At 45.7% G+C, this 17,473-nt stretch overlaps 1 protein-coding gene across 4 annotated transcripts in view; it reads right to left on the minus strand.

The window, feature by feature from the left end:
• The window catches only part of LOC147899912 (ATP-dependent zinc metalloprotease FTSH 8, mitochondrial-like), a 59,791-nt gene extending 44,574 nt beyond the window's left edge, over positions 1-15,217 (minus strand). The window contains exons 1-7 of one of the 4 annotated variants that reach the window (XM_087376990.1): positions 15,063-15,217; positions 14,560-14,625; positions 3,254-3,548; positions 2,794-2,871; positions 2,283-2,419; positions 1,694-2,164; positions 797-1,564 (exon numbers count right to left, since the gene is read on the minus strand). In XM_087376990.1, the coding sequence (XP_087233116.1) occupies positions 797-1,564; positions 1,694-2,164; positions 2,283-2,419; positions 2,794-2,871; positions 3,254-3,293 (1,494 nt within the window). In that variant the 5' untranslated portion in view covers positions 3,294-3,548; positions 14,560-14,625; positions 15,063-15,217. Of the gene's footprint in view, positions 1-796; positions 1,565-1,693; positions 2,165-2,282; positions 2,420-2,793; positions 2,872-3,253; positions 3,549-14,559; positions 14,930-15,062 lie in introns of those variants that run through there. The other 3 variants (XM_087376988.1, XM_087376987.1, XM_087376989.1) reach the window with 3 other exon arrangements.
• Positions 15,218-17,473: the final 2,256 nt, after the last annotated feature.

The following is a 17,473-nucleotide window of genomic DNA, read 5'->3' on the forward strand; positions in this document are numbered from 1 at the left end:
ACAGACAGAGCATAGAGGCATGTCACAGATTTTCATGCATACGAGTCAGCTCCAGGACACAGTGAGGTGGAGGAGGAGGAGGTACTAGCTGATATGAGGGCAGCATGGATCCACAGAGAGAGCTGACATGATGCTGCCAAGCGAGGGATGCAGGGACCACACACGACACGAAGAGTGACTAGAGCACATACGATCAAGGTCTGGCCTACCTCAGCTCTCCTTAGAGGCGACCGCTAGAGAGGAGGCATCACTCTTGACATAGCCCATCGGATCCAAAGATCGAGGAGACCACGTCCTCCGCCACAGCATGAGGCAGCTCGACAAAAGCAGATCCGGTATATCCTCACAGCCCACCGGAGAGCCACCACGAGCCGGGTTTCGGCTTCTGAGCCTCAACTTTCAGCTTTCAGTTTGTATTTGAGTTTTGTTGGAGCTCTTGAGCTCTTTAACTTAGTATAGCACTCAGCAAGGGCCCTAGCGCCCCCTTTGCTTCAGCCCTTCAAGGCTTGTATGAGTTATTTTTGCTTGGTTTACTTGGTCCCATAGGCCCACGAGGCCTCCCGAGGACGTTAATCTCTCTCTCTCTCTCTCTCTCCACCACAAGACAATTAAAGTTAGACAGTAAAACAGTCCAGTTGTTAGCTATGGTTTATAATACCCTACATCTCACTTCACTATTTCATCCTAGCCAGCTTATTTATTCCAGCAATCACACACCTGAAAAAGGGAGGAAGACAAAGAGAGACAGAATCAGAGAGAGAGAGAGAGAGAGAGAGAGAGAGAGAGAGAGAGAGACCTTATGCTTTTTCTCAAGCCCACCAATGATTCTATCAATTGCTGCCTCAAAGTGCTCCATGCATATTTCTTTTTGTTCATGCCTTGCAGCAATAAGAGCTGCCTCATTGCATACATTTGCAATGTCAGCACCAGCAAAACCTGGCGTCAGGGCTGCCAGTCTTTGAGAATAATATGATGCAACTTTATCAAGTTTAAGCTTCACCAAATAAATCCGAAAAATTTGTTCTCTTCCATTTATGTCCGGTCTATCAATGGATATTTGCCTATCAAATCTCCCAGGCCTGAGTAATGCCTTGTCCACTATGTCCGGTCTGTTGGTACCAGCAAGTACCACCACTCCTGAGGTTGTCCCAAACCCATCCATTTCAACTAAAAGCTGGTTTAATGTGCTCTCCCGTTCATCATTTGCACCAGAAAAGCCTCCACGACCCCTGGCTCGGCCTATAGCATCAATTTCATCAATAAAAATGATACTAGGAGCCGCCTGTCTTGCCTGAGCAAACAAATCCCTAACCCTTGAAGGGCCCACACCCACGAACATTTCCATAAAATCAGAGCCACAGATCGATAAAAATGGCACCCCAGCTTCTCCTGCCGTTGCCTTAGCAAGAAGAGTCTTCCCAGTGCCTGGAGGACCAACCAAAAGAGCTCCTTTTGGTATTTTTGCACCCAGCTCTTGATACTTCTTGGGGTTCTTCAAAAAATGCACGAACTCCATAATTTCCAGTTTTGCTTCATCACAGCCAGCAACATCTTTGAAAAAAACCTGAAAGACACAAACTATGATGTAATGTAACTTTCATTCTTACAACTCCCCCTAAATTCTAGTCATTATAATATGCTAATGAGGTCAAAAGAAAATGACTTTCAAAGGAAGAGTGGAATATTAGCCAACCTTATCTTTGGCATTCTTATTAAGCTTTGTCACTCGTGCCTTTCCAATACTAAAGAATCCACGTGCACCACCCAAGCCTCCTCCACCCTTTATACCAAATCCACTTTGCATTCGGCGAGATAAATATATAAATCCAGCAATGAGAAGTACAGTTGGAGCAAATCTCATAAACTCTTGCTGCCAGCTTAGTTCACTAACATATATTACAGGCACGTAGTCATGTGGATCCACGCCCAAAGCTTCCTGGTCTTCTTCAAGCTTGCGTTCAAAAGATTCCACGCTCCCAATGTAGAAATAATACTTGTACTGACTTCCACTTGATCTGTGCCTGAAGTCCTGTTGTCCATCACCTGTTCCTGCTTGTGCAGGTGGATTCTTGACATAAACCTTTGCCACACTTTTGTTCACAACTTCAATGCGGTCAACCAATCCAGGTTCCAGGAGCTTATTCTTGAACTCTTGAAAGCTAATCTGTACCAGCAAACCCAAAGAGGGCCAGTCAATCAAACAACCACCGTCTTTATGTTTCTCAAGGGAAAAAACCTTCCTTTAAACAAACCCGAAAGCCTTTCCAGGCATTCAAACTGACCTCTTGAGCATCATTTCGACCAAGAGAAAGTGTGGCAAGAACAACAATGGTGCCAATAGCCGTTGTAATAAAAGATCTTAATTGTTCTCTTGCAGCTGTATCATTATAGCCTTTTTTATCATCCGACTTTGATTCTTCTGCAAGGCAGCGAAATACCCAAAATTATGCCAAAACACTTCAGCAAGTTGATCTTTCAATATCTGGAATACTTGTCATTCTGGACTTCTAACTATCTCCCTTTCTTATTAATTAACCAATAATGCATGCAATACTTACGAATGACTTCCCCATCCATAACCGAATGGGCTGTTCATAGGCACAGCATTCAATAGTTGAAAAGAATGACTTTCCTATCCTTTTCCCATCAGGCTAAATTACAGCCTTTGTTGTAACAGTCTCTCTATTAACTGAATAGATCTTTATTTTAAAACACAGGAACTTCATATCACATAGTAATGCTTTCCATCGAGACATGAATGAAGATAAGAAATAAGTAAAATAAAGAATATACCACTTTTGGATTCTCTTTTCTGACCATCTCGCCCTTTTGGTAGCTCTCTCCTGTTTTTGGGGTAGAAATTCTCAAATTCTGGTCGTCGGGAGAAGCATTCAAAGAATATAAGAAAAGAGCTTAAATGCAAGTGAAAAACTTTCTTTTGAACTTGCAGAAAGTACACCCTTGCAAAGAAGGGAACGCAAGTAGATGTGCGTCAACAATTAAAAATTGAGCCAACTTGTAGACAGCCATTGTTATTTAAACCCTCCATTGTCCTAGCCGAAACTGGTAAAATGCAAAACAGAACAAAGAAGTAGAAAACTATCTTGTATAAAAATGGGAAACATTGGCATCCTTGCAACAACCAGGCCACTCAACAAAGAAGACACCCTTGATATACTAATGAATATTCTAAAAAGTACAAACTGAAACAAACACGCCACTAAACATATTAGAGGAACCTCTTAAAACTTACCCGTCTTCCTTGGAGCCTCACTTGAGAAACACCTCTGCATGCCTGCAATGTCAACTGGTAATCTTCGTCCATTCTGTCCATTGACAAGGATCCTTTGAGATGCCCTACTGCCAACTAAATACTTGCCAGGCAGAGGATGTTCAATACGCTGGCACCTTCCAAATGATATTGGAAAGCTTCTGTATAATTCTGAAGCGATAAGCCTTGAAAGTAAAGATCTCGGGCCTGGAACACCTTGTTGAATTCGACGACCTAAACATGGGCCTAATGGAATCCCAGGGAGCAAAAATTTCTTCTACAAACCAACACCATTGGTCAGAATCAAAAGTATATAAAGAAGTATAAGAAGCAGTTGTGTGAGAACAGCTCTATGCTAGCTTTGTTTCTGTCATTTTATTTAGCCATACTCACACACCCATTGACGACTCTAACTGGATGGTCTGCTAAGTACGATTAGCGAATGAAAAACATGGGACCTGGACTTCTTGTTTCTTACTTCTATTCATGTGTGCATGTCTGTGTGTGTGTGAGTGAGAGAGAGAAAGAGGGGTGGGGGACGGACTTAGGGCAGGGAGAGGAGAGAATGCCATCTAATATTTGAAGATGGAAACATTTCAGCACATGTAGGCAAATGTATTCTACATTATGCTACATTCTGATCTTAACTTACGAAAGTAACTTCAGATATGCAATTAAAAAATAATATCGATAGCTCTGCTGTCAAAGAGCTTCACATTCCTACTGAAAAGCCACTACTGAACAACAGGAAATAAGTCCACTAAAGGTTTGGCTCTTTTCCTTTATTAAAGGATATCACCCCCACACAAGTGAACACGTACCCACAAACACATCTCACACTACCACAAACACATCTCATGTTTGTGGCATGTACAAGCATCCATTGGGATTCAATGAGATGTACTTGAGCAGAGCACCTGCATTCTGGCCTGATTCAATGAGATGTACTTGAGCAGAGCACCTGCATTCTGGCCTTTCAATAAGTCTCCCTTGGCCAAATGGAGAGAGGAATTGAAAATTTTCAAAATGGATCTCCTACTCAATAGCTAGATCAAACTCCCAAACATTCTCCAATGCATAGTCCTATCAGCAAATGGTGATGTGTCCTCCCTAGACAGCTTGGTGTAAGAGTAAGAATTGGCTCATGTCAATCGGGAAAGTCCTGCAGTATCTAAATGGCATACTTTGCTAGGAAATAAAGATGACACATGTTTATAGTAGTGCAAACGTCCAAAGCTCATTACCTCAAACTGTAACTTTTATTGTTACCACAACTGTGCAATTGTCATCATGTTCTGTTGGAAGTCAATGCTACACCCTCCTTTTGCTGCTCAATATCATTTTGGATTGCCATTGCAGTTGCCTTGTGCAAGCCAGTCGATAGAGAGTGCTCCAAGAGAGATATAGAATCCACAATGGTATACTTCTGTCCAAAACCAGACACGATACAAAAGAGATGCAGAGTCCCATCAAACCGTGGGTCTCTGATCTTACCAAAAATCTCCTACTATCTGCTTGGCACCTCTAGATCTCTGAGCCCGCGTGCTCCTCTCTGAGCTTATGTAGACTCTCTGTCCATTATATGCCACCAAGAATAGTTCTTCTCTGACCACCACATTAGCTGTGTTTAACACCTCTGACTTCGAGCTGGCACTCTTCTTCTGATCAGCCGCCTTCTTTCTACAATCCTTCGCAAAATGCCCTGGCTCATCACAATAGAAGCATTTCTTCTATTTCTTTCTCTTCTTCTTGTTCTCTTCATCTAAAGAGTCTCCTCTGCCGTCAGATTTGTCCTTCTTGGGCTTGCCTTTGCCAGGCTTACCCTTGCCTTTGCTCCTGTCCTGAGATGTTGGGACTTTATCATGTGCTCCATCATATTTCTTTTCCCAAGCTTCTTGCTGCAGCAGTAGTGGACCCAGCTCCTTGAATGTCACTGGCACCATCCTCTATCCTACAATCATCGTAGTAACAAAACTACTATAGCTCATTCCCAGCAATAGCCTTGCCATCCTAGTTGAGCTCGTCCTTTGACCAACTACCACCAGCTGATCCCGCACCACCTTCATCTTGTGAATGTGATCCGATACTGACTCCCCTTCATCCATGCTCATGCCATACAGCTCCGCCCCGAGGTCCAAGTCCTTAGCCTTGTTGTTGAGCTCATACATATCCTTCGAAAATGTCCATACCTCGAAGCACCGCATCCGCCGTGGTACCCATAACGATAGCCCAAGCTTTTGCATCACAGATCTGCCATGCTCTCACTAATATAGGGTCTGCCGATGTCAGCACTGCTGCTGTAGTTGATGTGGTTGGAATAGTCATTGCGGCTTGAGGCATCAGCTCTCTCCCCGTCGTACAATCTTAGATGACTCCCTCAACACTAAATGGCTCCAAACCTTCATCTTCCATAATGGGTAATTGGTCCCATCATGCTTGCCCGGGTTCCCAAAGTTAGGAAACTCATATTTGTTAGTCATGACAATGAACTGAAAAGGATAGAGTTAGAGTGTCGTACATCTGCCTGAACTTGAGCGCCCCACCTAGGTACAATCCTTTAGACATCGCCATGAATCAAGGTCTTCCTTCAACAAGGTCCTTGCCTTCAAGCTCCACTTCCTTGAACTTCCATCGGGGCTCTGATACCATGTTAGAAATTATCCCTACAGAGGGTATCCCTCAGCAGAAGACTGATAGAGCATCCCAAGAATTACACGTAGAAGTGTTGAGCTACAAAATCAAATGCTTCTTTACTTACGTGTACTTCACAACCATTAGTGTGTCTGCAAGCCAGTAAATAGACAATGCTCCAAAGAAGATATAGAATCCACAACGGTATATTTCCATCCAAAAGCAAACACAATACAAAAGAGAAGCGAAGTCCCATCAAATCATGCTCCTCTGATCTTACCAAAAGCCCGCATGCCCCTCTTTGAGCTTATAAAGACTCTCCGTTCGTGATGCCCGCACCTGACTGCCCTAGAAGACAGCCTAGGGTCAACCCCTTCTTGAGCTAAGTATGCAGCTCCTCTGTCCCTCCTTCACCGCCCTGGATGTAGGCCCAAGACAAGGGCTTCTGCTGCTCCTTTCTGCTCACTAGAAAGCTGAATTTGATGCCAAGTGCTCATATAGGGCTGGAAGGCAGTCTGCCCCAATTTGGCCGAGGGGCACATATCTAGAGCCCAAGCCCAAGCTCTACCAGCCCAAACCCAACCTATTGCTAGGCCTATTTGGCCCCAAAACTGCCGTGTTTCATGGCGCCTCCATCCTATCATTGCTCCATACCTGTCCAGACCTCCCCCAGGCCCTAGAGCTCTTGCAAACTGCTCCGTAGACCATGTTGTAGGTGTTTGTACCATTGATGACATCAGCACTGATGCCATCACCTCTTTCTCTGCTGTAAACCCTGCGCAAATCTGCCCCTTCCATCTGCGGACAGCGTCTGTCACATCTGCCCTCCATCGTGGCTTTCCTCTGCCAAGAATCTCTCCCCTTGTGCTGCGCATATGGCAGCCTGTTTGCTGCCCATGTGGCAGCCCTAAGACCCTTTCTTTTTCCATATGCTCCACCCCCCCAATGCACTTCTCATTTGGGGGCTCACAAATGGGGAGGTGACCAACCCTAATCCAACACCACCTCTCCCAACACATCTTGGCCCGATGCCATTCTGTTGATGAAGATGCTCCAACAGCTCCGAGGTAGTAGCCCTATGGATCATTGCGGTGTCGATGTCGCTTTCTGGCTTTTCATCCAGTGGCTCCTGCTCCGCCAGATTCAGTGTTAGAAAATACCCAACAGAGGGTACACGCAGCGGAAATAATGCCCAGGAGCTCACACAGTGTGCAGTGTGGGTGTGGAATCACAAACTTCTTTACTTATGTGCATTCAATAGGTGTGCAGACTCATCAATAGACAATGAACCAAACTAGATAGAGAAACCACCATATAATATATTTCCGTCCACAACTATGGACACAATACAAGAGAGATAGATCCAGAGTCCCACCAATGGTGTGGTCCTCTGATCTTACCACAAAGTCCTTCTCCTATCTGTGGCTATCTCTAGACTAGAGTCCGCGTGCTCCATCTCGAGCGTAAGTAAACTTTCCGTCTAGAATGATCCACTCCACCTTGCTGTCTGGAAACCAGCCTAGGTGGGCAGCCTCCTGGCTAAGTCTGCAGCCCTGCTAGCACCTCTCTATCCTCCTGAATGTAGGTCCAGAGGGTGGCTACCTGCTGCTCCTTTCTGCTCTGGATCTGCTGCTGCAAGTGATGTGAAATGAGGCCTGAATGGTCCCCTTATATAGCCCTCAAGGGCCTGGCCAGCCAACCGACCCAGCAGCCCTAGAAAGGGCCGACTGCTGGTCGGTTCAGCCACTTGCCCCTGGCTGACCAAAACCGACCCACAGCTCCCTATTTATGGGACTGTGGGCTGCCCTTTTGGGGCACACATTACAAGGGCCCTTGGACCACCTTTCAAGGGCAGATGCCCTATAAATACAGGGTCCAGCCCCCCCCCAAAATCTACTGCAGACAGTGCGCCTCCTGTCTAGATCCATCGCAATCTGTCCCAGCCATGCTTCCGCACTTTTCTGGCCCTCTGTCCTGCACATAACAGTCCTAGATGTGCTGCCCACATAACAGCCATGATGCTGTCTATGTGGCAGCCCCTTTCTCTCTTTTTCTGTTGGGTACTGCCCTAGGTCTCCCTCCCCCATGCTCTCCTCATATGGAGGCTTACACATGGGGAGGTGACCTTTCCAACACCCCCTCTCACCGACACATCTCAGCCCAATGCCAACACGTCGATGAAGATGCTCCAGTAACTCCCTGGTCGTAGTCCTCTGGAACCTTTTGGTGTTGAAATCTTTTCCTAGCTTTGCATCCAGTGGCTCCTGCTCCACCAGGTCCGGTTCCGCTTCCGCACACCATCCTGGTATACAGGTCCATCTCTGGTACCACCTCCTGGTACCACCTCCTTCAGTCGCATTCCCGCCTCTGAACTTGAGCAACCCAGCCGTCACGATCTTCCAGTCGTCCCCCTCATAATGAGTGAACAACCTGGAGTCTTCCAGGCACCATGCTCTGAGGGTCTGTTTCAACCTGTCCTTCCTTTGGCAAGGTCTGCAACCAATGAATATTTCCAGATAACCTGGACCATGAACTCTCGCTGAGTTCTCAAGCAGGTACTCTTCTGGCTTCAGTACTCTTTGTCCACCACCTTCTAGCAATCTGCGTCCGATATTTGAAGAAGCACCAATACTTCCCCTTCTGCCTTCGAAGAAGGCCAATTTCTTCCAATCTCTTATCACCTGAGACAAATGAAGAGCAGAATCTCTCCACAGCATGCTATAAAGGCTCAAATGTAGAATATCAAATACATACCAGACTGTTGTACTGCCTGAATGTTCGCTCTGAAAGCAAACCCTGTACCTCAATGAGGCACACGCCAAGATCCTGTGTAATCCTGTACTGTCCCCTTCTGAAGTCCAGCATCCATCTGACCATGAGACCCCAGGGCTTTCCATGGAATCCACCCTCATGTCAGTGTCAACAGCTACACACCTGGAAGGTACCAAGCGCTCCATACTATCCTTCACCTTCACAAAGGCATCTGACTCCTCGTCGACCCACATCTCTATGTCAGACATCCTTATTGTGACTTCTGGATCAACATATCTGACCTCGGTAACACTCGGTGATGTCACCAGGAACAATTCTTCGATTACCACATTAGCTTTGGCCTTTCCCTCTGAATCTGGGTCAGACTCCTGTATGTTTTTCAGATCCGCCTTTTTCTTTCTGCAGTCCTTTGCAAAATGTCCGGGCGTATCACAATAGAAACACTTCTTCTTGTGCTTCCTCTTCGAAGTCCCCTCGTCGTCAAAGTCATCTTTATTGGACTTGCCACTGTTAGGATTGCCCTTTCCCTTACCTGCGGAATCCTTCACCAGCATGGCCTTGTCGTCTTTGTCCTCGTTGTAGAGCTTCTCCCGAGCTTCCTCCTGTAGCAGTAATGGACACAACTCCTCAAACGTCAAAGGTTTGGTCCTCTGTCCTGCTGTCACAGCTGTAACAAAGCTCTTGAAACTCCGAGGCAATCTCCTCAGTACCATCAAGGCCAGATGGCATGAGTCTGTCTTTTGACCAATTGCTGCCAGTTGATCCCGCACCACCTTGACCTTCGTCAAATGGCTATGTACTGTATCGCCTTCTTCCATATCAAGATTGTAGAGTTGATGCTGAAGAAGCACGATCCGGGAGGTATTATCTGTCTTGTACAGATCCTTCAGGGTGGCCCACGCCTCTACTGACGTCTCGGCCAGCTGGATATGCGGAAGAACAGAGTCCGCCGTAGTCCCTATGATTATTGCCAGGGCATGGGCATCTCTTTCTTCCCAAGCTTCAAGCTCCTCTCTGTCTACTGCCATGAGTACATTCCCTTTACTGTCCACCATGTCTTCCGGCTTCGACTCCTCTCCCGTGGTCAGCTTCCACAACTTCCGAGCCACTAAATGACTCCGGATCTTCACTTTCCAGATCGGGTAATTAGTCCCGTCCAGGTTGCCAGACTCTCCAAAGTTAGGGATAGTGAAAGAGAGACAACTGGAGGAGGAGGAAGGGATAGCAGGGGCTGAAGAGGCTGTAGATGGCGACATCTCTGCTGTATATACCACACAGCAAAGTCAACCAAACTCAAATTCAGTAAACCATGAGTACCTTCCCTTTACTGTCCACCATGTCTTCCGGCTTCGACTCCTCTCCCGTGGTCAGCTTTCACAACTTCCGAGCCACTAAATGACTCCGGATCTTCACTTTCCAGATCGGGTAATTAGTCCCGTCCAGGTTCCCAGACTCTCCAAAGTTAGGGATAGTGAAAGAGAGAAAACTGGAGGAGGAAGGGATAGCAAGGGCTGAAGAGGCTGTAGATGGCGACATCTCTGCTGTATATACCACACAGCAAAGTCAACCAAACTCAAATTCAGTAAACCAGAACTCTGAACGCACCTGACTGAACCTAGTCACCCTCCTTCTCGCAAGGGCACAATCCTCCAGTCGTGGAAGTTGATTCCCTAGAGCTTCTGAATCAGGGTCGTCCTATCAGGGTCGTCCTTCAGCAAGGTCCCTGCCTTCAAGCTCCCACACCTGTGAGCCTCCTACTTGGGCTCTGATACCATGTTAGAAAATACCCAACAGAGGGTACACGCAGCAGAAATAATGCCCAGGAGCTCACACAGTGTGCAGTGTGGGTGTGGAATCACAAACTTCTTTACTTATGTGCATTCAATAGGTGTGCAGACTCATCAATAGACAATGAACCAAACTAGATAGAGAAACCACCATATAATATATTTCCGTCCACAACTATGGACACAATACAAGAGAGACAGATCCAGAGTCCCACCAATGGTGTGGTCCTCTGATCTTACCACAGGGTCCTTCTCCTATCTGCTGGCTATCTCTAGACTAGAGTCCGCGTGCTCCACCTCGAGCGTAAGTAAACTTTCCGTCTAGAATGATCCACTCCACCTTGCTGTCTGGAAACCAGCCTAGGTGGGCAGCCTCCTGGCTAAGTCTGCAGCCCTACTAGCACCTCTCTATCCTCCTGAATGTAGGTCCAGAGGGTGGCTACCTGCTGCTCCTTTCTGCTCTGGATCTGCTGCTGCAAGTGATGTGAAATGAGGCCTGAATGGCCCCCTTATATAGCCCTCAAGGGCCTGGCCAGCCAACCGACCCAGCAGCCCTAGAAAGGGCCGACTGCTGGTCGGTTCAGCCACCTGCCCCTGGCCGACCAAAACCGACCCACAGCCCCCTATTTATGGGACTGTGGGCTGCCCTTTTGGGGCACACATTACAAGGGCCCTTGGCCCACCTTTCAAGGGCAGATGCCCTATAAATACAGGGTCCAGCCCCCCCCAAAATCTACTGCAGACAGTGCGCCTCCTGTCTAGATCCATCGCAATCTGTCCCAGCCATGCTTCCGCACTTTTCTGGCCCTCTGTCCTGCACATAACAGTCCTAGATGTGCTGCCCACATGACAGCCATGATGCTGTCTATGTGGCAGCCCCTTATAGAGAAACGATAGAGAAACCATAGGGTTTGCAGTGGAGCGATCAGAAAATAGACAATACTCAGATACAACTGAAGAACGGAACTCAGAAAACATAGTGCCTGTCGGTAATATGAAAAACTGAATACAAGAACCTCAAGCCATCGTGTCTGAAGGACTGTGGCTGAGGTGAATCTGTAGAGAGACAGTAGAACAGATAGCCGCAGAGGGAGCGTCACGCAGTCCTCCGTGTAGCTCAATGATGACGAGGATGATGGGAGCTGGAGCTGCCCTTGGAGATGGCTGAAACCAGCATGCTCTGAGGAAGGAACCTTCAGGCTATCTGGAATAGCAATAGGATGAAGAAAAGGAACTGATCTAGGGCAGAAGGAGCTGTTATGTAGCAGAGGAGCAGAAGGGGACAGATCTGGAGTAGGATGGGACAGATCTGGAGTAGAAGGATCTGATCTGGAGAAGAGGAGCAGAAGGGGACAGATCTGGAGTAGGATGGGACAGATCTGGAGCAGAAGGAGCTGAGCTGAAGTAGGGGAGCAGATCTGAGCAGAGGAGCAGAAGTTGGGAGCAGATCTTGGAGTAGAGGATGAAGCAGCCAGGAGGCATGAAGGAGAGGCAGGAGAGGGAGACAGCAGAGGAGAGGTAGATGGAGCAGGCGGGCCTGCAGCAAAAGATGGAGGAGATGAGGATCAGCTGCAGGTCCTGTCCTGTCCAGGAAGAGTCAAACAGAAGAGTGAGGGCAAAGGCCTCTTATAGGCCAGACCTAGCTGGTCGGCCAGCTGGTCGGTGGGCCTGCCAGCTGGTCGGCCAGCTGGTCGGTTGGGCCTGCCAGTTGGTCGGTGGGCCTGCCAGCTGGTCAGCACTGGTCGGCCAGATCTGGTCGGCCAGACCAGCTGGACTTGCAGGCCATTTGTTTGGCTGAGAGAGCTGGCCTTTTGGCTGGCCTGTAAGCCATTTGATTGCCCCGTAAAGTGGGAATTGCTTAGTTGCTTAATACCCCTTTCTCTCTTTTTCTGTTGGGTACTGCCCTAGATCTCCCTCCCCCATGCTCTCCTCATATCGATGGCACCAACACCTTCAATCACGAACCCGCCTTCGAATTCAAGGCTGCAGGTACCAACATGGCTGGCCCAGCCTGGCCACGTGGCAGGCTGCTACTGGCCCAGGCTCTACCAGCCCAAACCCGACCTGTTGCTAGGCCTATTTGGCCCCAAAACTGCCATGTTTCATGGCGCCTCCACCCTGCCACTGCTCCATACCTGTCCGGACTTCCTCCAGGCCCTAGAGCTCTTACAAACTGCTCCGTAGACCATGCTGTAGTACCATTGATGACATCCACGTTGATGTCATCGCCTCTTTCTATGCTGTAAACCCTGCACAGATCTGCCCTTTACATCTGTGGACAGCATCCAGAAATGTGTCTGCCAGATCTGCCCTCCATGGTGGCTTTCGTCTGCCAAGATCTCTCTCCCTGTGCCGCCCACATGGCAGCCTGTTTGCTGTCCATGTGGCAGCCCCATGGCCCTTTCTTTTTACCTATGGTCTACCCCCCCGTGCACTCCTCATTTGGGGGCTCACAGATGAGGAGCTGACCAACCTTAATCCAACACTTTGGGGGTTCGGACTTAGCTAGCCTTTGTTGAAGGTTGAGGTCAAGAGTCTCTTAACACCTTGGAGATTATAGAAGATCACAGATGGGAGTAACATGAAGCACCAACCAATACGATTGGTACAGCATCAACACCTCCAGATCCAGTAGCACTTGAGGCATGGGAAGAGAAGGATGCAGATAAATAACAACCCAATCGCAGTCCAGAAGCTCAGGACCATGACACTTGAAGAAGAGATGCAGATTAAGATGTATGATATTGGTGACTTAAAGAGGTGTTGCGGCCCACCAGGCATATCAGAAAACAAAAAGGAGTGTGAAAGGAATAGGTAATATCCCATTCATCGCAGGCCAAAGTGAGACTTTGCATTCAAGATGTATCTACATGTATCTTATACTGTGCTTTGAGAAGTTTTTAACCCTCGTGAGCAGGCACAGCAAACACCTCTAGCAAACGAGGGAAGGTTATGAGGACTCACGAGGAGTCCAGTGCATCACTTGATGACCCTGAATTCAGGTCAGATGCTCCTAGGCGACTAGGAAACTCAGACTCAGAAAGACTAAGCTACCTCGGTAGGCTAAGCCCTCATTGGTGGTCAAGGACATTGCATTCAACAAATAGTCTTCATATTTTCAATGTATCAAGTGTTCTTGTGGTGAACGAAATTCAACAGTAAGAGCAAGCTTGATGAAACGCTTTAAAATGCATGCAGTCAACACAGTGAAGAAACAAAAACTACAAAGTCTTTGATCTGGGGGAAAAACTTCTGTGCGAATCTAGACGTTGGATTTGCTGAAATCACAAACCCCGGTCCCCAATGACAATGGTGACACAATTCCATCTGACGGCAGGAATCCCTGGATGGACAGCACAACAAGAGATGCCAAACAACCACAAGGTGATGCCAATGAGCAGAGCAGCCTCTAGAAAATGATGCAAGAGAGCAAGAAGGTTCACGAAGATGGAGCTGGTTGGACAGAGTCGAAAGATAAGAAGAAAAAAGGATTAAGTACTCAAATGGTCCTAAAAACCCTATAAGAAGAAATGCCTGCATGCTGCCATAGAAAGAGAATCACCATGTCAGCGAGAAAAGAAGGAAGCAAAACTGTTGGCACGGAACTTATCTCCAAAAAGATGTCAAATGAGAGCACACAAAGACCTTACTGGGATGTTTCAAAATCATCAAATTGGCAGCAAGCTATAAAGGTAGAGTATGAATCTATAATCAACTAGGGGTTGGCATTTTGTAACCTTGAGACATGCAATTCGCATTCCATATACACAACAACATCTCCAAAGACGAGGAAGAACGCAAAAATATAGTGCATACAAAAAATCCAGGATAAAACTATGACAAATCTGCGTTCTCACCCTCATGCCAGTGCCTCAATATGGATGCTCAAGACAAATTTGGCCATTAAAAACTTCACAACTGTGTAGAACTAGGTTTCAGGTAAACATAAGTCCCAATGAATTCCACTGGAGGTCAGCATCTCACGCATACCTCTTTGGAAAAAACAGCTTAGTTGCAGACTTGGGAAATTAGACGTTCAGGAAAATTAAATAAGGACAATAAGGCCTAGCTGAATAAACGGTATTAAGCAAGGCAAACCTTCTGATCTCCTCAAGCTGATATCCGGGCATCGAGAAGGATCTCCTCAGAGTGGCTCCTTTTGAGCTAGCAATAATGCAAGGGAATGCAGTCAAAGGGAAGCAGTATCGTTTGACCAATGAATGAAGCAAAAAGAAAAGCATAGACCCAGTACCACCTTTTCCCGGTGGGGCAAATCAGTTTACTCGCCCTGTGTGAGCTACTAGAAAAAATAATTCCATGTGTGTCCGTATTGCTTCTTCAAGTGGGTCCTTTCTAGAAACTGGACTAAACTAAACCTCTTGTGCATGCACTACGTTTCCTTTTCGTTTCCTCTCACGCCTCCCCGTCTAAAACCAATTGTTCGCAAGGCTTGTCGGTTTCACTAATCAAACCCTGAAAATAACGATTTTTCTTTTTGTTATAATGAAATTGGAGCGAAGTCTCTTAGAATATCGAAAGGCATCACTAGTCGACCATCTACGTACAGGTAATGACTCAGTATTCAAAAGCAGCCGACTTACAAAAGCGCCCTGGAAAGGGCTGGCTAATTGAGCTGATCGCCGCTTTGACATGACTGCGGCGTTAGAGGCGGTCTCAAATCCCAGTAGAGAATGAGGACCCTGCTATAGCTTGTGTATGATGATAGTAGAAATTTGAGTTTTAAACAGAAACGAAGGCAAATATCTAAAGACAATCTAGAGCTGGTGCATTCACAAGAGATACACAAATAGACCATATGTTTTCATGTTGAGCACCTCCTTTACGGGTCTCACTCTTCACATTCCCTTGGGACCACCCTTGCTCCTTGTCGGCTTGGGCCACAGGTGGCTGTGCGCCTCATAGATGGCCATGTGGTCGTGGGAGTAGGAGAACGACGTTGCCCCACATCAATGATCACATTTTGCTAGAGAGTTTGTAGTTTTTTACACTTTCGGCTTAGATACCCGATCTGCATCACCTTTAGACCATGGTTGATTGGATTAGGTTAGGCCAACATAAATTGTTAATATCTAGTCCAGGTTAATGATATTGACGCATCCAAATGATATTGTGGCTTTCATATGACCAATGATATTAACGAGTCCAAATTCATAATTATTGATTAATGTGGTGAATTTGCTATGAGACTCTAGTCTTATAACCAAAAATGTACTTTCTAACAGACTTACAAGGACACATGAATGTGCAATTACACAAACTATGAACATTGGGGGAAGGAGAGGGAGAGTAGTCGGGATGCTGGGGTGTTCTTTTTCCTTTTACGAGGTGATTGGTATACAATTATGATGTAGAAATAGAGAACTCCGATACCAAATGAAGGAAAAAAATAGAAAATATGCTGCGTCTTTCACTTTCAACCACCTCCTTGCATAGAAATCAATTAGCATTAGGAAAAAAAAGTAGTGAATGGGTTGCTTTGTCACCCAATTAGATGCAAAGGAGGAGAGAGATAGAGGTCTACTTTCAAGGCATAAGAGAATAGAGAGGAACAGAGATTCCCATAGTGGGTATGGCACTTAGAAGCAATTAGAAACTACAACTTAATGAAACTTTCTTGTTTAGAAAAGCTGAAAACTCGTTCTAAGAGTCTCATCAATGAGCTCTAATTAGCCCCCAGAGCATTCCTTGTAGAACAAAAGCTATGAATAGCTTTTCAAACAACACTTCACTAACAGATTGTGGATAACTCCAGTTGCCACCAAACTTTGCTGGAATGTTGTTCTATGATAGGCTAAAGAGCCTAACAAAGCATATCTCGAACTGAGCTTCTTGTGGGGAGAACCAATAGTTACTAGCCTAGTAAAGCATATCTTTAACTAAGCTTCTTGTGGGGAGAACCAATAGTTACTAGCCTAGCAAAGCATATCTTGAACTAAGCTTCTTGTGGGGAGAAGTGATAGTTGCTACTTTTAAGTCTAGAATCATCAAATCTGGTAGCACTTCAACCAAGCATTATTCTAGCCTCAAACTTCACACAAAGCTTAAGCTTTAGCTCAAGAACACTCATCCAAAATAGCTTGGGAAAAAACTTCATGGATTTTTCGAATCAATAATCACACTCTCACACTCATACTAGCACTATTCACCCCAATTTCAATAGTTAATTCAACTACTCACTATTTCAACTCACTCTCCTCACATACTTGAACTTAGTGATTTTAGAGGTTCAAACCTTCAGCAAACAAGTTCTCATAGTAGTTCTCACTTCACATGAGAAAACTCAACATAGGTATTCACAACTTCTATTCACAATTGCAATAAGCTTTACAATAGCATGAGCTTCAGCTCAAGAGCTCTCTTCCATGCAATAAGCCTTGAGCTCCAACGCAAGATCTCTCTTCCATGTAACACCTTTGAATGATTTGAGAAGAGACTAGAGAAGTGAGAGAGACAAAGTAGTGGTGGCTACTACTGTTCAACATGTGGGTTGTTTTGTTAATTCCCCTTTATGGTGATCGCATTATGTCCACCTTTTCCTATCTCCTACCTCACTTTAGGATGCGTCAATTTTACAAGCAAAAACCTATGAGCAGGTTTATCCGAGCATGTTTTTCAAGAGATTTTTAAAAATGTTTTTCTTTAGGAAACATGGTTTTTACACTTTTATTTTCACTAGAACTAGATCCCTTTATCATAAAAATATACAGACTAGTCACTCATTCATTTTTACACAACATAATTTTCTTATTTAGAGACATCCCTTTGTACCCCTATTATTACCTTAAAAAAGTGTTGATTCCTTTAAGAAACATTCCTCATAATCACTCTCAATGTAATAATACTATGCATATATAATTACTTATTAACACATTTATATCATATGGCAATATCTTTTTAGTGTTTTTATAGCATATTTATGGACATGTTTCTAAAGAAGTTTAAATTACTATAAATAAGTATTAACTTGGGCTTATATATCACTCTCATAAAA

This window comes from Dipteris shenzhenensis, chromosome 7 (assembly GCF_047967505.1).
Source record: "Dipteris shenzhenensis isolate YYH24624 ecotype China chromosome 7, Dip_SZ_1.0, whole genome shotgun sequence".
Lineage (NCBI taxonomy): Eukaryota > Viridiplantae > Streptophyta > Polypodiopsida > Gleicheniales > Dipteridaceae > Dipteris > Dipteris shenzhenensis.